Source organism: Phyllostomus hastatus, unplaced genomic scaffold, assembly GCF_019186645.2.
Source record: "Phyllostomus hastatus isolate PE091 unplaced genomic scaffold, TTU_PhHast_1.1 phas_scaffold_177, whole genome shotgun sequence".
Taxonomy (NCBI): domain Eukaryota; kingdom Metazoa; phylum Chordata; class Mammalia; order Chiroptera; family Phyllostomidae; genus Phyllostomus; species Phyllostomus hastatus.
The window spans coordinates 1030799-1050573 of NW_025334012.1; the positions used below are offsets into that span (position 1 = coordinate 1030799).

General features: G+C 49.7%; 1 protein-coding gene across 1 annotated transcript; it reads right to left on the bottom strand.

Moving 5' to 3' along the window:
- Positions 1-4279: 4279 nt before the first annotated feature.
- Positions 4280-9858, bottom strand: LOC123831503 (proteoglycan 3-like). The gene is made up of 6 exons (XM_045858385.1): positions 9842-9858; positions 9345-9484; positions 8600-8913; positions 6062-6193; positions 5174-5285; positions 4280-4445 (listed from the first exon to the last, which is right to left on the bottom strand). The coding sequence occupies exons 2-6, from the start codon at positions 9403-9405 to the stop codon at positions 4387-4389; spliced, it is 678 nt and encodes a 225-aa protein (XP_045714341.1). The 5' UTR covers positions 9406-9484; positions 9842-9858; the 3' UTR covers positions 4280-4386.
- Positions 9859-19775: the final 9917 nt, after the last annotated feature.

Sequence of the window (19775 nt, forward strand, 5' to 3'; positions counted from 1 at the left end):
GGCCAGGCGGCAGTGTCCTGGAGGAACCCTCTCCCCAAGCCCCTCCCGTTCCTCCAGGCTGGCCTGGTCCACCTGCGGGCACATCAGCGGCTGGTGAGCTGCCAGCAGGAGTGTGAGCCCGGGAGTGTGAGCCTGATGCAGTCCCCCCCACAGCTGAACCGAGTTACCGCTTCTGCGTGCTGGGCTGAGGGTTATATCTGCAGGAACAACTACAGCTAACTCACCTCTGCTGCCTCATGGTGTCCGCAGCACAATCACCAACGTAATCACTCACTGACCCTGATGAGGCTGCTGTGGCCTGTTACTAATGCTATTTAGTAGAAAAAGAAACTTACAAAAGAAGGAACCCGTGCTCATTCCTAACACTGTGTGGCTTCCTTAAATACCCAGCATAGAAAACTAACATTTAGTGAGAACTTGCCACGGCCAAGCCATGGGCTAGATACGTTACTGGGTTTGTCGAATCCAATCTCATGTTACAGAAGAGACAGTCAGGTGAAGAAACTGAACTGCTGGAACTGGGACTCGAACCCAGAGCTTCATGACTCCCCAGCCTGGGATCTTGACCTCTGTGCTACGTCTGCCTGGGAAAAACTATGAAATTGGTTGGCACCTTCTTTTCCCTCAGTTAGGCTAAACCAGGTTTTGCTGCAGTGACAAGTAAACTGCAAAATCTCAAGGTTTAATATGACAAAGCAAGTCAGGCCACCCCCTAAATCTAGTAGCCATGCCACCAAGCCACATGGACACCTAGGTCACTGTGGCAAGGACAGTGAGAGATCTGGGTCATAGGGGAATGTTTAAAGGCCAGGCCTGTAGGGGCTTGCATCACTTCCAACCAATGTCACTGGCCACACTCAGCAGCGTGGTGCAGAGCCCAGCTTTACTACAAGGAGTCTCAGAAAGTAGGGTCTCCCAGGGTGGCCATGCAGAGAATAGGATGCACATAGCACTCCCTGCTTCATCATCTCCTTTTAATGGTCTTTCTTCTCCACAACCCACTCTCATGCCCACTGAGAGTTCCATGTACCCCTCCCTTCTGTGTTCCTTCTCACAAAACCTTGTACTCGGCAAGTAACCAAGCAGTCTCCCAGGGGTATTAATAAACAACACACGCAAGCTCTGGCTGGTGTGGGTCAGTGGATTAAGTGCTAGCCTGTGAACCAAATGGCCGCCAGTTCAATTCCCAGTCAGGGCACATGCCTGGGATGTGGGCCAGGTCCCCAGTAGGGGGTGCACCAGGGGCAACCACACATGGATGTTTCTCTCCCTCTCTTTCTCCCTCCCCCTTTACAAACATAAATAAATAAAATATTTAGAAAAACATAAATAACACATTGAAGAGTTTCTTCTCCTAAGACTATTTACTTTTTAATCAAGGGTTATTCAACACTGGAAGGCCTTGAACATCCAAAGGAATGAATATGTAATGGTGGAAGTTGAGGCCCATAACAACACTACTAGATATCTGAGAGACATCCACCCTGTTCCCTCAGACATGCTTCAGATTGAAGGGGTCTGAGCCACCTCCTGCTCTCCCCTTTCTCCCTCTACCTTGGTCTTGCTGGCAGGATACTGGACTCCTGGGACTGGCTAAAGCCCATTTTCCATCAAGGATTGAGTGGAGGCTGATAAAAGGGAGCTTACCCTTCAGTTGAATTACCAGTCCCAGAGCTCCCTATGCAGGGCTTCCTGGACAGTGGACCCTTCCCACCCCCCCCACCCCCCCCCCACAGCCAGGCTCTGCTGTCCTTTTGGAGGAAGAGCATCAAGAATTAGCTGTGACAGTACTCAATGCAGGGACCTGAGGATGGGGGCTGACCGCCGAGGCAGCTCCCCTTCCATGCCATTGGGGAGACTGACATGCTGTAATTAGGAGCTTCTGGACCCAATCTCCATCCAAGGCAGAAAGATGGACCCCTCTACACAGGACAGGTGCCTCCACCCAGAGGCAGCCCCTGGGGCCCAGCATTGGGGAGGCTCATGGTGATGCCAAGGCCCATTGCCCTGTTGCCAGAGGCCTGCTCCTGTTCAAGGGGCTCATCCCTGCTGCTCCTTCACCAGCCTCTTTCCCTCGGCTGCCCCACTCTTGTCCTGTTGCATCAACTCCAGCATCTTTAGAAACAAAGCACACCTGTCTTTTGTTCCTTTTTGCTCTTTTTATTCCTGAAACTCCATGGCCCATCACATGCCCATATGGATACACACACATGCACACTCAAACACAGGCCTGTACACAGGTGTGCTCAGGCACACACTGCCATGAATGCACAACTCCCAAATATACTGGCCAAAGACACACAGGTACACGCAGATGCAGAACACAGAGGCTCAGGTGTGTGAGGGTGCAAAGCCACACAGACATGCACATTCACAGATGTACATGGACACACTGGCCTATCCACAGATAACCAGGAATGTAGACAATATACACACACTCAAGCAACACACATACACACCCACACACAGGTTGTGCACATTCACCAAAAGATTCCCACATACACAGATATACACAGGTATACAAAGACAACTTGTGGACACACCAAGATACATATACACACATGTGCACATGAGCACCCACAGAAATACTTGTACACTTTCCCTGGTCCCCATGCAGAACTACAGCCCAGGGCTCTCTGCCCTTTGAAAACCCAGGGTCAGGTCAAGCTTCCCGCTTCACCAACTCCAGATCCTTCCTGGACCCCAGCACCACACCTGGCACAAGCAGCAGCCACAGTGTTCAGTCTCAGTGTCCCCAGGGTCTGAGAAAGTGGGAGGAGGGGCAGGAGTGGGGGCATGGGGCTACAGAACTGGGGTGGGACCCACACTGCTACCAGATGCCCTGACTTTTGCCCCAGGGCTCTCCTGGGGGAAGGTAGCTCCTTCCTGAGAAAGTGTTCCCTTCAGAGACCTAGACTGGAGATTGGGGAAATGGAAAAGGATTGGGGGGAGGAGCCACCCTCCTGGAAATAGGGAACATATATCAGAAGAAGATGGGGCCTTGGAACTCAGCCAAAGGTGACTGGGAATTGGGAAATAAGGGCAACTGTTGGGCCAAAAAGGCACAAGGCCACACAGGGCTATTCTCTCTTCCCTCCCATGTTGTTACCACAGGTGGGATCTCACTACTGAGAGAGAGAGAGACAGAGAGTGACAGAGAGAGAGAGAGAGAAAAGGAAAAAAAGAAAAAGGAAAGGAAAGAAAAAATATACCAGGCCCTGGCAAGTGTGGCTCAGTTGGTTGGCATGTTTTCCCACAGACAAAAGGTTGTCAGCTAGAGTTTCCATCAGGGCACTCGACTAGGCTGTGGGTCTGGTCCCCACACCTGGGTGCATATGAGGGCAATCTGATCGATGCTTCTCTCTCTGTCTGTCTCTCATCAAAGTTTGTCTCTCTTTCCCTCCCTTCCTCTCTCTACAATCAATAAGCATGTTCTTGAGTGAGGATGAGAAAGGAAAAAAGGAAGGGAGGGAGGGAGGGAGGAAGTCACAGGCCCCAAACAGAGTCACCTGTGCTAAGCCCACCCAAACCAAGACTCACTACCTAACCTAACTGCAGTCTCAGCCTCTCTCAGGAATGTTACCTTTAACCAGCCAATGTGCAACTATCTGGTCAGAACTAGTGAGGTAATCCTCTTGATACACCACTTCCAAACGGAGGTGGCCTCACCTCAACCATCTGTTCTTTGCTAGAACATTCCATGTGATCCCTTCTACCTATAAAAGCCTTCCCTTTGTACAGCTCCTCAGAGCTCCTTTCTATTTGCTGGATGGGACGCTGCCTGATTCATGAATCCTTGAATAAAGCCAATTTCCTCTTAAAATGCACTCAGCTGAATTTTGTTTTTTTAACACTCCTCCAATTCTCAAATCAGTGACATCACCCTCCTTTTGGATAGCCGCCCCACTCCCACCCCACCCCGAAGCCCAAAGAGAAGCAAACAAAGCGGTGGGGTGGGGGGGCAGTTCAGCGACGCCCACCCGATGAGGACCTTCCCCCAGTGGGGAGGGGGTGGGGTGAAAGCCCCAGCCAGGGCTGACAGGGGAACCAGGAGAGCCACCTAATCCGGGCCCCGCCCCCAGGTGGCGCAGCAGTCAAACACCTCAGCCCTTATCTCTTGTACCCGCCCCCCTTCACTCACCACTGGGGGTGGGGCACATTCTGCCATCTTTTACTTCCCTCAAAGTCCCACCCTGCAGGAGCGAGCTTTTCCAACCCCGGGAGTCCTCCAAAGGAACAATGAAGACACAAGAGTCAGGAAATGCGGTGGGCAGTTTGGCTTTATGAGCAGGGGAGGCTGGAGGCCCAGCCAGGGCCCAGGGTAGGTAGGGGCAGCCAGGAGGGGTGCAGGCGGCAGGTCCAGGGCAGGGTCTCCAGACCACTGGCTTAGGCAGAGCAGATGAAGGGCAGAGGTCTGCAGCAATGCTCGAGTCGCCACTGACCCCCTGGGGGTGGAGAGCACAGAGATGTCAGCTGCCCATCCCAGTGTGGCCAGTGACCTCATCCCTCCTCCTAAGTCTTTCTTGTCTGTCACCACGCATCAGGACACATTGGCCACACATCCCCACGAGTTCCAGGCACTGGGACTTCACCCCAGAAGGCAGTGTGCTAAGTGGGTGTCTGGGCCCCTGGTGAATCCTCACAACCATTCAAGGGGGTGGGTCAGTCACCAACCCCTTTCACAGGGGAGGGGCCTGAGGCTCTGAGGCAAGTGCAGAGCTGGGATGGGAATGGACTGTGGCCACCTTACTCCCCCCACATGGCCTCAGCACTGGACTGAGCTCCACATGTCCCACAACCAGGCAGGGGAAGCTGGCACACTGACTGTCAGCCATCCCCAGTTCCCACACCTCTCCTTCATCCCTCATCCACACCTTTCATTTGCACCTGTCACTCTCATGTGTCACATCAGTGGCTTCCTCTTAACAGAGGAAAGAATGGAGCCCCCCAGGCTCTGAACCAAGTTTTGTGAGAATGGAGAGCCCCCACCCAACCCACACACAGGGCAACCGCTAACCCTCCAACTCAGCCCTCCTCACAGACTGGACATTGGTTCTCCAGTTGTGGGGAGCTTGTGGGTTTGGGAAAGTGTGTTCAGGCAGCTCAAAGGGACAGTATGTAAGAGTCCATCTTGCCATCCCTTCCCTTTACCCTGGTGCCCAGTTCTCCTCACCTGTGGTGCATAGAGTTACACAGTTGCCACCCCCACAGTTAGGCTGTCCTGCAGCCCAGTTTGAATAATTCCAGCAGCTTCCATCATCCCAGAAAAACCTCCTGCATTGGCCCTGGAGAAGAAATAGCTGGGTCAGAGGCAGAGGTCCGGGAAGACAGATTCAGGGGTTTCAGAAAATGCCTACTAATATCCTTCTGGATACTGCTCACCCAGCTAGGAGCCAGAAATCCTAGAGACCCACCCCTGAGGCTGTGCAGGCAAGGCCAACAGAGCCATCACACAGAGCAGGCTTTTCTGCAAATATGAATCTCCTGTGGGTCTTTTTAACAGGCAGATCTTGATTCAGGATTCACAGATGGGACCCAAGATAGTGCCCTTCTAACAAGCTTCCAGAAGATGCTAATAACTGCTTGGTCCATGGACCACACTTGAGGAGCAAATACAATGGCACTTATTTACCCACTAGGCCGGAGCTACTCAGAGAGGAGAAGCACCCCATTTAGACATGAGGAAGACATTCAGCCTGAAAGTGACCAAGCTGGGCATGGAACCTATCTCCTGATCCCAGTGGTATGCTGGCAAGTGTTCAACAATCAGCTCTGGGGGAAGACGAGACGGCAGAGAGTGGGAGGAATGCTGATTTGTAACAATTGCCAATTTCCTTGGTGTGAACACACCCACTGTGGCACATTTCATACTGCAGGCATGAAGCCACTGAACAGAGGAGCTGAGAGGAGATGTGTACAATCACCGGTTCTCCTGATCCAGCCAAGCCAGCACCCACACAAGGTCACCTCAAATGCTGAAATGAAGCCTGATGCCAGGCAGGTGCTCCCTTGAGGCAATGGGAGAGACCTTCCTGTATTTGGGAGTTGGACACTCACTTACCGATCCCCAGATATAGCCTCCAATCCAGACTTGGCCTTGGTTGAGTGCACTGGTCATGCACTGCAGATGGTAATTGATGCCGATGTTGTGGATGGAGACGAGGGTACCTCTGTAGCAATTCCTGCAAGTATGCTGAAGCAGAAAGAAGGTGGGGTAGAGAATTCACAGATTTTTCTCCAGTCCTGGAGTCTCCATGAGACAGACAGCTCTGCATCCCTTGTCCAGTCAGAAATCAGGGATCTACTAGCCCCCTCATTCCCATCCCTTGGTCCTTTATCTGTCATCAGGATCTTTTTGCAGGAAAGAAGAATAATACTCAGAATAATCATAGCTACCATTTATTGACAGTTTCCATCAACCCAGGGACTTTTACAAATGCTTTCCATGTATTATCTTATTTAATTGTCACCACAACTCTAAGAGTTTGATACTGTATATCTCCACTGTACAAGTGAAAAAAACTGAGGCTCTGAGCACCACCACCCTGCCCCTGCACCACTGATGCTCCATGGAGGGCAGAGGTTGATCGTCAGGGGTTACAGCCAGTCCTTGCAGCTGGCTAGCCTGGTTAAATCTCCCCCATTGGCCTACCAGCAGTAATCAAGGCTCAAATACAAGAGCAGGGTTTACTCAGCCCACAGGAAAGGCATGCCTCAAGTACCCAGCTTGGGTGAAATGGGAGGCTGTGCCCTGGACCCTACAGGACACCTACTACATTAGCCCATACTACCAAGACATAGATTCAAAGCAGCTCTACCTAAAACATAGAAGCAAACATGGGGAGGCTGCCAAAACAAGCAGACAAAGAAAGATGGCCCAAATGAAAGAACAGATCAAAACTCCAGAGAAAGAGCTAAATGAAATGAAGATAAGCAACCTATCACATGCAGAGTTCAAAACACTGGTTATAAGGATGCTAAAGCAACTTAAGTGAGGACCTCAACAGCATAAAGATCCAGGCAGAAATAAATGATACCCTAATTGAAATAGAGAACAATTTACAGGGAAACAACGGTAGAGTGGATGAAGTCAAGAAGCAAATCAATGATTTGAAACATACACAAGCAAAAAACAACCAATCAGACAACACAAGAAAATAGAATCCCCCCCAAAATGAGAATAGTATAAGCAGCCTTTGGGACAACTTCAAGGGGTCCAACATTTGCATCATAGGGGTGCCAGAAGAAAAGAAAGAGCAAGAAATTGGAAATCTGTCTGAAAAAAATAATGAAAGAAAACTTCCTTATTTGGTGAAGGAAATAAACATGAAAATCCAGGAAGCACAAAGAGTCCCAAATGAAATAGATACAAAGGGGCCTATTTTGAGACATATCATAACTGAAATGCCAAAGTTTAACAATAAAGCAAGAATGTTAACAGCAGCAAGAGAATAGAAGTTAGTTACCTAAGAAGAGGTCCCATAAGACTCTCAGCTGATTTCTCAAAAGAAACTTTGCAGGCTAGAAGGAATTGGCAAGGTTTTTTTTAAAATTTTATTTATTTTTCTTTAGAGGGGAAGGGAAGGAGAGAGGGAGAGAAATATCAGTGTATGGTTGCCTCTCATGCATTCCCTGCTGGGAACTAGCCTGCAACCCAGGCATATGCCCTGACTGGGAATCAAACTGCAATCCTTTGGTTCGCAGGCCCACGCTCAATCCACTGAGCTACACCAGCCAGGGTGTAAGAAATATTCAGTCATGAAATGCAGGGACCCACAGCCAAGATTGCCCTACCCAGCAAAGTTATCATTTAGAATCAAAGGGCAGAGAAAGAGCTTCGCAGGCAAGAAAAAACTGAAGGAGTTCATCAGCATCAGAGTATTATTTTATAAAATGTTAAAGGGACTTATTTAAGGAAAAGGAGATCGAAACTATCAACAATAAAATGGCAAAGATACACACATATCAACAATGGCATCTAAAAAAACTGAGGAAACAAGAACAGACATAAATCATGGACATAGAGAGCGTTTTGAGGGTTGTCTGATGGGAGGGGTTTGTGGGGGAATGGATGAAAAGGTGAGGGGATTAAGAAGTATGAACAAGTATTTAAAGCATAACTGTACAGCATAGGAAATGGAGTAGCCGAAGAACTGATATGCCTGACCCATGGATATGAACAAGGTGTGGAGATTGCCTGAAGGAGTAGCAGGTGCTGGTTGGAAGTGGGGGAAAGGGGAAAAATCAGGACAACTGTGATAGCATAATGAGTAAAATACACTTTTTTAAAAGACAAAATACTGAAGCTCCGAAAGGTTGAAGTGACTTGCCTAGGTAACACAGCCTATGGCAGGCATAGCAAAGATTTAACACAAGTACATCTAATACCAAACCTTCTATCCAAATCAGTGATTTTCAAGTGCTGTCTCCTACCAAAAATACCATCATCACCTGGGACTTTATTGTTAATGCAAACTTTAGGAAAGCCTGATGTACTTAGGCTTTGAGAACCACTAGTCTCAGCGAAATAGGGAAGTTTGAATCCACTCTCTTACCCTCCCACTGGTTCTCCTTCCACAGTAGCCATGCTGACACTTACCTGAGCAACTGTAAAGACTTGGGGAGTCCTCACCAAGATGTAGCGGCAGGTCTTGCACCCAGGACTTCCCACTATTTCGACTGTGTCCTCTGTCCTGGGGCACTGCAAGTTGGTGTCGAGGGCACTTGGGTCCAACTGCAAAGCCTTCTCATCGTCAAAGTCATTTTGGTAGCCAGACGCCTCCACTTGCTCTTCTTCTGACTGAATCTTCTCTTCAGTCAGGGCCAACTCTCCCTCCTGATCCCCTGAACCTTCCAGACCCTGGCTCAGGTCTGCCTGTGTGTCTTGGCTGTGCAGGTGGGGAGCATGATTCTCTGGGAAGAAGAGACAACTTACCATCAGGTGGAGTTTTGCCTTCTTCCAGGACCGTGGACAGCTCTGCACAGCCCCCAATGGGGCCTTCCTAGTGCTGCTGTCTGGAGCCAGCACTGGAAGGATCTCCTCCATGTGGGGGTGAGGTGAGAACTCACACAAGTGCATGAGACCCTGCCACTGGCTGACACACATGTGTATTTTGGGGGGGGTGGGATATGAAGCCCTTCATCTTCACAGGTGAGTGGTTGTTACCTTCTGAAGGAGCCTGACAAGAATTAAGGTCACAGTTCTGAGTCCAGGAGAAATCTTACCAGAGAAGGGCTGGGTCAGCTGAAGAAGAAAAGCTGTGACCTGGCCCCAAGATAGCCACAAAGGTGCAGGAAAGAGGAGGAAAGAAAAATCTGGATGAGAAGGGAAGGGGAGGACTTACCCAGACGAAAAGCAGCAACACTCCCCAGCAGGAGAAGGGGCAGGAGCAGAGGGTGTTTCATATCCACTCAGTCTTGTGACAGGGACACAGCACCACTTTCCCTCCTTGAGGATGTCCTGTGTGTCTGTGCAGCCCTGTCACTTAACAGAGATGCAACTGTTTGTTTAATTAGTTGATTAAAGGACAATCTGGAGAGCTTCCATCTCACCCAATAAACAGAACCTAACCTGGAGACTTGGAAAAGATTGTGGGGGAGTCAGCTCAAGTACAGAAGTCCCTTGTACATGAGAGTTCCATCACTGTCCCTGGGACAGCACTTAGTCCAGACCATTGTCTCTGCAGGGGCAGGTCTGCTAGGGATCAGAGTCACCTTCACTCACACTGGGGGAGCAGTAAAAGAACAACAGCCATCATGGTCCGAAGGATAAGCCATATAGGCTTCTGCCCTCTTCCAAGCTGTGGACCCACCCTGCCTGGGAAACAGGAGGACCACTCACCTTGCAAGAGTCCGTGCCTCCACTCTCAGTGCCTCTGGCTCCTGAGCATCCAAGGCAGCCCTTATACTAGGCTTTTGGGGAAGTAGGAAGAAACTAGAATGATTGCCCCAGGCTAGGGGTGCTGGCCAGTGGAGCTGATAAGAAGACATTTGCTCAACTCACATGCTCTCTGCTGGGACTGCAGGGACCTGCCTCCCAGAGCTTACTGGCACACATGGGTGTCCAAACACCCAGGTGCTAGAGAAGACCCCACATGTCTACTGTCCACACTTACTTACCATTGGCACCCCAAATGGGCCCCGGCCTTTACTCCCCAGCAACCTCCCTCTGGTCAATATCCAAGCAAATAAAGTAGAGGATCCCAGGATGCTGAAGGACTCTGAGGCAGGGAGGGAGGGGGCCAAGGGAGCCTCATTCTCCTGAGTGGTTGTCTACACCAGGGATTTTACATGCATCCCATCCCGGAATCCTACCTTCACCCTCACTCCCATGAGCATGCATGAGATCCTCACTTCACAGGTGTGAAAAATGAGATTCTGAGAGGGAAAGTCACTTGCCAAGGTTGCACAGGAAGTGAGGGGCCTGAGATTTCTAAGTCTTTTTTTGGCTCCCAAACCGCCCTCTACCCATCTCCCCCCTTCTCCCATTCTTCCCACACCCTCCTTCCTGTCCTTCCTCTCTTCCTCTTTCTCACTCTTCTCCTCCCTCTTTTTTCATCTTGAGTGTGTGAAAACTTATGCTCTTTCTTCCATTATATGGGTCAGGATCAAGGTTCCTGGCCTTTGCATTATTACCATTTGCAGTCAAATAGGTCTTTGATGTGGGAGCTGTCCTCTGCACTGTAGAAAGTGTGGCAGGACCCATAGTCTTTACCCAATAGACATCAGGGGCACCTCCACCCAGTCAAACCCATTGTCCTCTGCAGACTGGTACAACTACTATGGAAATCAGTATGGAACTTCCTCAGAAAACTAAAATAGATCTGCCCTTTTGACCCAGCAATTCCACTGCTGGGACTATATCCTAAGAACCCTAAAACACCAAGACAAAAGAAACTTTGCTCCCCAATGTTCATATCAGCACAATTTACAATACCTAAGTGCTGGAAGCAACCTAGATGTCCATCAGTAAATGAATGGATCAAAAAACTATGGTACATTCACACAATGGAATTCTATGCAGCAGAAAGAAAGAAGGAGCTCCTACTCTTTGCAACAGCGTGGATGGAGCTGGAAAACATTGTGCTAAGCGAATCAAGCCAGGCAGTGAAAGAAAATACCATATGATCTCATCTTTAATAGGAACCTAAACAACAAAACAAAGAAACAAGCAAAATATAGTCAAAGACACTGAAATAGAGGGCAGGCTGACAGTGACCAGAGGAGAGAGAAGAGGGAATTTCAGGGGAGAATGGGAAGGGTTTACAGGAACAAATTTGAAGGACACATGGACAAAAACTGGGGGTGTGGGGTGGTAATGGGAGGGAAGTGGGGAGGGTTGGGTGGGTGGGCTGGAATGGGAGTAAAAGGGAGAAAACTGTACTTGAACAATAATTAGAATAAAATTTTTTTAAAAAATTGTAAACCCATTGTCCCCCCAAAGACAATTGAAAACCTTTTCACACATTTCCAGATACCCTCTGGGGAGCAAAGTTGCCACACTGAGGATCACTGATCTACAATATGCCATTTTGTTCAACCACAAGGCAAATCTCTGGGCCAAAAGGCCACAGCTGGACTGGAAATCTTTGTACAGAATCACTCACACACCCTGTGGGCCACTTGCCCCCCCTCACCACCACTCCCCAGCTCACACCAGCCCTCCATCACCACCAGGATCAGGACTGGGGGAAGAGAGTGAGGCACTCCTTTTAGGTGCAAGTTTTAAGAGGGCACCAAAGAATTCAGTAGTCAAGATAAGTACTTTAATGCAACCTTTCTGAAAAAATCAAAATAAATGCAAAAAATCTGTGATGAACAAAATATCAAAACTTGAATCAAACAAGCTCCACACAAGTGCACTGTAGCCCCAAAACACCCCTGCAACTGTGGAGCCCTGACTTTACTGGATATCCCTGCCAGGAGCTAGTGGCCTTGCCAGGGTGGCTGACTCAGCTCTGTGACATTCTTGCTGGGAAGTGCCTACTTCTTCTTTAAACCCCAGCCCAGCCCTCCAGGATCAGGGCACCAGGGACAGGTACCCCATGGGTGGAAGAGGCTTGGGCTTCTTTCTATCCTTGCTCTCTAAGGACACCTGCAAATGGAGAAGTATCTGAGAGGTCACTGCTGGGCCTCATTGCAGAGTCCCTAACGGTCTGGACTGCTATCTCTCTAGCCCAACTGACAAGACCCTCAGCTTATCAACCTGACATGGGTGGTGGGGATTGACCAATTCTGGGGCCCAAATTCTTGGTCTGAAATTTAAAACTTGAGGCCACCCTGGTGGAAGAGAGGGAAGGGCCAGACCCCACTCCCCATCCTTCTCCTCCCTCCTGAGGCCCAGACCAGGGGCACCCCATCACTCATGGTTTTGAGGACCAACAGGGACAGTGGCTCTCAAGAGCAAGCCCCTCTATGAGCTTTACACACACTGTTTCATTTGAACAACCTGTGTTACATGTGAGGAAATGGGCATCTGAGAGCCTGAACAAGTTGCCCAGATCACACAGCAAGTCAGAGACAGGTCTCAAAGCAGGTCTTCCAGCTCCTAAGCCTCCATCCCCATACCTACCCTTCTTCTGTCCCCTCTCACTCATCTCCCTTTCTCTACAAACCTTTCCCTTCCCCCCTGTTTTCTTTGCACTCAAACCCCAGGCAAAGATATTTCCATGGCTTTGATGACCACAGTGCTGTCTGAGTTAAAACTGGAAATAACATTTTTGAAGGGCCTCCACAGACCAAACACTACATTCCATGGAGGCTTTGACATCCATTAACCTTCATCTTTACAATCATCCTATGAATTAGGTATTGCCTTCACTGGTCTGCATACCTTCCAGAGAAGTTCAGAGAGGTTAAATGACTTGCCCAAGTTCATACAATTAGAAAGGAATAGCAGTTATGACTGTAGTCTGACTCCTATGAACCTGCTTCTCTGATTGGTCCCTCAGTCCACATTACCCACAGGCAGTCTATGCAAGCAGCCAATGTTTCAGCATCCATGAACCTCCAACTGTCTGGCTTACTCTTTGTGTTTATGTTCATAGGGTTGCAAACTCTGCCTCTTGTCTCAGGATTCAGTGCAGTCCCACATGAAGGACGGGGTGCTTCTCACTCACTGTCTTGAGAGGCAGTGCACTGTGATGCAAATGAAGGACAAGTCCCAGAGTCAGCCCCTCCATGTCTAAGTTTTCCATCTGTGAACTGAGGCTAAGGACAGATCCTACCTCTAAGGACGTTGTTTCCAGGAATGTTCTTAAGACAGAGCCTGGCCAGGGGGCTGGGGTGGGAAGCAGGACTGGAAACGTGACCCTTCTCCACAAATGAGCACTGAGTCTCGAGTGCCCTCCTGCAGCGTGCTTGCTGGGTGCCAGGAGCCCCAGGGATTCCATTGTAAAGACACGAGCTAGTTTCACAAAGCTTAGTCGTCCCCTTGCTGAAGAAGGGGAAAGTCAGTTTTTTTGAGATGTGAGGCCAGTCCTCTTATTTCATTAATTTTACATTTTAAATCTTTTTTCTGTGGATGTATAATATGTGTCCAGTAAAGCTCATAAGTTCTTGGGGAAGTTTTACAGAATGAATGCACCCCAGTAACCATGCCCAGGTTGGGATACAGAATATTACCTGCAGACTCCTCCTTCGTGTCCCCTTCTTCTCATTAATGCCCCAAAAGGAATTCTTACGGATTGGAAGTCACACTTCTGTCACAACAAAGACACCCAACAGAGGATTTATGAGGGACAAGACAAAGTCTACCTAACACTTAATACTGAGCCTGGCACCTGATAATGCTTAATAAATGCAATGTTTTCTTGTTCATGATCATCAATAACCAAATAAAGGGAAGCAATGCCTTCCTCCTTCAGGATGTGAAGTCCACTAGGGCTGGTGTGGCAGGTGGACACATCTACTTTGGCTCCACCCTGCACAGCAGCCAGCACGAGGCTGACCCCGCACAGCATTTCAGAGATGACTCCACCATCTCTGCTATCGGCAACCTGCTGTGGCACAGCTACAGTTGGCCTCAGCTTGATTGCAATCTCTTCCCCAACTGAATGTGCAGCCTTGAGCAAGTAGCTTCTCTGAGCTGGGCCACACTCAAAACATGAAAATTCTTGACTTGCCTCCCTCTATGACCCTGGTCCCATGTTTAATCGTCAGAATTTTCAGAATTTGAGGAGTCCAGGCAATGGACCCCAGACTTTCTAACCACCTTCCTGGTGGGGAAAGGGTCCAGAATGCCCTTTTCCATTCCTGTGGGAAGGGAAGTTGGAGATTGGGACTCCCTCATGTCCAACTGGGTTGCAGTCCTATGCCTCACAATGAACCCAAGAATATGCCTGCCTCCCCACAGTGCCCCCATCCCCACAGGATCATGGACCAGAGGCAGCCAACGTTTCCTCTGTGGAATCCCAGTGGTGAAAAGAATATGCTCTGAAATCTCATAGATAATGAATGATGGAAGAAAGTGATTCTTAGTTAAGATTGCTACAGAATGAGCTGGGCAAATACACCCTGAAATCAGATCACAGGCTGCAATTTTCATACAATAACAGAAGCAGCTGATACTGAAGAAGAACTTTCTATGTGCTCAGTATTTGTGGTGTTCCTCAACAACTCTAGGTGGCAAGTACCATTGTCATCTGTAAATTGGAAACAAAAACACTGAAGCTCAGACTGGTTATGTTACTGCCAGGTAAGCATCAAACCAGGATTTGAGTGGAGAGCCTGCATTCTAACCCTCCACAGCTCCCTTCCAATGTGCAGAATCAATGCACAGAGTGCTCATGGGGGACCCTAGAAGCTACTGAGGCAGGTGACAATTGGGAGGCATGAAGAGTGTCCTTCTTGGAATTAAAAGGACCCTGGTTCCATTCCTGGCTCGATTACTCAGGAGTGGGCTCAGTAGGCAGACACCTCATCTCCCAGGCTGTACTGACCAGTCTGAGAGTTTGGTTAAGGATGACGCCTCACAGTGTTTAGGCAGGGTGAACTGGGAAGCTGGTTGTGCAACAATCTACTAAATGCCTGGCACATGGTAGATCCTCAGTAAACAAACACTTCTCAATGTTTTCCCCATTCTAGGACCAGAAAGAGGGAGGCTCAGAAGAGTTAAGTGATGCTCAAAATTTCACATTCTAGCAATTGGTGGAGATTGAAATTCATCTGTCACCCAAGAGAAGAGATTTTCTGATCATTCTCTACATACCCATCACTGCATGGGACAACTCTCAGCCCCCACCAAGGGAGCCAAGTCATGAGCACTTGGAGTTATAACTCTGCTCCCCTCAGCTGGAAACTCAGAGACAAGATTGGAGGTTCCATCAGTGGGGAGAACCCAGGCATGGGGCACACACAGACACTGCAGGGAGGTTTGTGCCCATGCCCTTCAGCTGACTCACCCAATTGGCAGAGGCTGGTGGAATGAATGGGAAAGGCAGGCTGGCCATGGTTAGTGGTGATGGGCTTTCTGGTATGCTGCTGTCAGCACCAGGCTGGCCACACACATCACCCTGAGACAGCTTCTGCCAGACACAGGAAGACTCCTCCAGAGGGCGCTGTGTAGCTCGAGCTCTTCCACCTACATAGTCCATTCTCTGTTGGCCAGGTGTGAGGGGACAGCATTCTGACTCAAACTGTCCATCCTTCCATTCCTTCCCCAACACCACACCCCAGAAATACCAACCTTCTGCAAGGCCTCCTGGCTCCGGTCAGCCAGCAGTTTCTGCAATCAAGGCCCTGTGAGTGGGTGACCAGAAATCTCAGGGTGGGGGCAGGTTAAGGAGGCTTCTTCCTCTCTTCTTTCCTTCTTTTCTCTATTCCTTCCTTCCTTCCTTCCTTCCTTCCTCTTTCTTCCCTTTCTTTTCTTCTTCCTTTTCTCTCTTTCTTTCTTCCTCTTTCTTTCACGTTCCCTCTTTCCTTTTTCCTTTTCTTCCTTCTCTCTCTCTGTATCCCTGCCTTTCCCCCTACCCTCCCTTTTCTATACCCAATACTTCTTCAGCCTCCATTCCGAGCCAATTCAAGTGAAAAGCCCTGGGGATACAGTGGGTGATAAAGGATACAGTCACTGCCCACAAGGAGTCCCCAGCCTAATGGAAGACACTGATTTGTTGAAATCATATGTAAACTGCCACTGTGACTAGCTCTCTCAGGGAGAGGTACCTGGTGCTTTGAAACCCTGTTACTAGGTTGACAGGCCAGAAGGAAGGGAGATCTGAGCTGGGAGCAGAGGAACTGTAGGAGTTGCCTACAAGTTGGGAAGGACACATTCCAGGCAAGGAAAATAAAACCAGTTCACTTTAAATAGCACTCTAAACTTTAATGTGATTTTGTTTATAATAAATTATTAATAGCTGCTGTTAATTAAGAACCTACTGTGTGCCAGGACCAAGCACTTTTCATGTGGGGACTCATTTTTTCCTCACCACTCTCAGAGGTGGGCACCCTGACCTCCATTTCAGGTGAGGGAACATGGCACTGAGAAGCTAGACTCATTCAAGGGCATGCGACCTGAGAAGGTGAGAACCAAGGTGCCCCAGGCCTCTGTGCACCCAAGTCCCTGGCTCCACCAGGAACACACAGCCCTGGCCCCGGTAATTGGCGTGTCTGTGCTCATGGACTGTCTGCATGGACTGCTGAGGAAGCAAAGAGTGGCACTAAAACTGAACAGGAAGATTGTTGTCTATCACTGACTTTGGCTTAAGACTGGGGAATTTTGCCTTTGAACATTTCCCATTCTAAACAGCACAAGACAACCTCTGCCATGTTTTCAGGCAGAAGCCAGCTTGGACAAATGCTTGCAGGCTGGTTTCTGTCTTGAACCAAAGCCACAGCATGGCATGGGGAGCAAAAGGTGGGCACACCTCTCTCTGCTCTCCCCCCAGGCCATCACAGCTGTTCCCGACAACATGTGCAGCCACATCCACCCACACACATTCCTGCTGCCTGCCCCAGGAATGATGTGTCAGGTTTGTGGTGCCTTAGGTTCATGAACTCACCCAGTCCTCACAGCTCCATGATGTGTCCCTGTTATTCGCATTTTGCAGATGAGGAAACTGAGGTACCTGAGTGCCAGAGCCTGCACAGGGAAGAGTTGGGAGTTGGTGTTGGACAGCCCAACGTCAGAGCCCAAGCTGCCTCTACTTTTTTATTCCTAAGCTTCTCTCTGGTCCTCCCCACAGCCCTGTGGTACTTCTTACCTCTGTTTCATGAAAGGAAACTGAGGCTGCCCAGAGCTGGTCAGTGCCTGCAGAGCCCAGAGCCTTTTCAGCACCTACTACTACAGTCCAGGTTCATGCCTGAGAGGTAACACAAGGGGCCAAGAACCTGCTGTTTGTGGTTAGAAAATAAATAGCCCAACCTCCTGGCAGCAGATCACAGCCACCTGGAAGACCTGGGGAGGTGGTCCTGGGTGTAATCACCCTGCCTGCTGGTGAGTACCTGCACTGTGGGCAGCAACCTGCCAGGTACCCAGTGGCCACCAGAAATGTCCTACCTGGGACCTCCCCATGGCTGAACAAAGGACCAGAGCCTGTGCTTTGGAGCTGCTTGGAAGTGTCCTTCCCAAAGAATACTAGAGCATGTGGTCCCTGCTGTGCCCGAGCCACACCCGATGCACCTGGAATCCTCGGGCCTCTGAGGGGCTGGCAGAAAATGGGGCTCCAGGAATGCCCACTGGAGTCCTTGCCCAAGCTTCCAACCTGGGGACGAGGGTCCGGGGACCCTGGGAAGCCAGCAGCCAACACCTTCAGCTAAACACTAGATTAACCAACAATGATTAATGGATGCATCGTCAGTCCCTAGAAACTTCTAAAGTGGCTCTTTGGCAGCAGCTGGCCCCTGGACTCTATTATCTCTGATGTTCTCTCGTCTGATGACCTGGGTGGCTCTCCTGGCTACTGTCATCTGGGAGCCCTGCTCAGGCAGCAGAGGGGGTCAGCAGAAGAGGGGGGCACAGTGTCCCAACTCCTATGTGAAGGGGGACCTCCCGCCAGGACGGGTGGGTGGGTGATAAACTGGCTGTGATGTGGCCATGGGATGGGTTGTGAGCAGCTGTTTACAATCACGTTTCTGGCAACTCTTGGATGCCACCCAGAAAAGCTTACAGGATTATTTCCAGTGTCACCTGCACACGTTCACATGATTGTGGGGGGACACGTGCCAACGTGTGAGCCACGGTTGTTTCTCCGTGGTGGGACTTCTTCTTCACCTAGTTCTGTATTTTCCGACCTGTCTTATGACCCCCGGGTGTTTCGTATGTAAGGGTGAATGTGACGAGAAGGGAACACCTGCAGCAGACCCGACCTTAGGAGTCAGACAAACCTGGGTTCAAACACCAGCCGCACAACCTGCTAGTTGGATGATCTTGGACACCATGGGCCACTCGCAGCCTGACTTGCCTCATCTGCAAACAGGGCATGAGGACCGAGACTGTCACACAAAGTCCCTAACTCATGCTGTCAGCTGTCTTTGGAAAGACAGGTGCCCTCCAGCTCATGAAGTGTCCTCTGTCCCCCGGGGATGGCCCTGCCGGGCAGGCAGCCTCCTGCAGAGGGGACAGCTTTGCTCCAGCCAGTCTCTGCTGAGGCTGGTAGGGGAGAGGAGGGTTCCTCTAGGAGTCTGTTGCAGAGGGAGGTCAAAACTTGTGAAACTCCTGGTTGCTTCCTTCCTCCTTTGAAAGAGCAGTTGGTCCCAGCTATGCAAGAGGTTACAGGAGGCAGGATCTCCAGACTGTGCACATGGGCGGCTGCTCTCCTCCCCTACTCGTCTTGGCCAGAAGTCATCTCTGACTCTGGATGTGTGCTCTCTACCCTTCCTGAGGAATCCAGGCATCTTCTTTGTCTTAAGGAACATCTCTATTGAGATATATTGCACAAACCACACAAGTCACCCATTTAAAGTGTTAATTCAGTAGTTTTTAGTGTATTTCAGAATGGTATGACCACTACCAATTTTAGAAAATTTTCATCTTGCTGAAAAAGAAGCCCCTGCCCCATTGGCAGTCATTAGCTGCCCCCTCTGCCCGGGAAATCCCTACTCTACTTTCTGCCTCTAGAGGTGTGCCTACTCTGGACATTTCACAAGCAACGGCTATCATACCATGTGCAGACTCTTGTGACTGGCCTCTGTCATTCAGCCTCAAGTGTTCAAGGCTGATGCATGCCATAGCTCGTGTCAGTGCTCCATCACCTTTGTATTGCTGCCTAATGCTCCCCTGTGTGCATCGACCACACTCTGACTCTCCATCCACCACTAGGTAGACATTCAGCATCCTTTCTGAATTTAATATACTAACTGTAAGGACAGCTGTGACCTGCTGAGTACCTACCCCGTGCAGGTACTTGACCTAATTTCTAACTCTAACAACAGTCCTGACAAAGAAACTGCTGTGTAGCGGGGAAGTGGCCCATGCAGGGTCACACTGGTCATGGGGTAGGATGACAAACAAATTGATCAGGTCCCTCCCTGTCCTTCCCCCCACACCACCCCACTGCCTTGCCACCCCATGTGCTCTGCTCCCTCCTTCCACATGGCTCTGAGAAGAGAATAGGAACCCTTTTGCCCAGTGACTGTTACTGAACAGACCCCAGCTGGTGCCAAGCTGTTGGCAAATACACATTAGTCACCGAGCCAGACCCTAATGCCTCCTCCTGAACTGCCACCTTCTTTTCCCTCAGTTAGGCTAAACCAGGTTTTGCTGCAGTGACAAGTAAACTGCAAAATCTGAAGGTTTAATATGGCAAAGAAGGTCAGGCCACCCCCTCCTTCTGGTAGCT

Coding starts and splice junctions, on each gene's coding strand:
- LOC123831503 (XM_045858385.1), bottom strand. CDS start 9,405: ATGAAACACCCTCTGCTCCTGCCCCTTCTCCTGCTGGGGAGTGTTGCT. Junction 8,914..9,344: donor TGTTGCTGCTTTTCGTCTGG/GTAAGTCCTCCC, acceptor TCTTCTTCCCAG/AGAATCATGCTCCCCACCTG. Junction 5,286..6,061: donor GAGGCTATATCTGGGGATCG/GTAAGTGAGTGT, acceptor TTTCTTCTCCAG/GGCCAATGCAGGAGGTTTTT.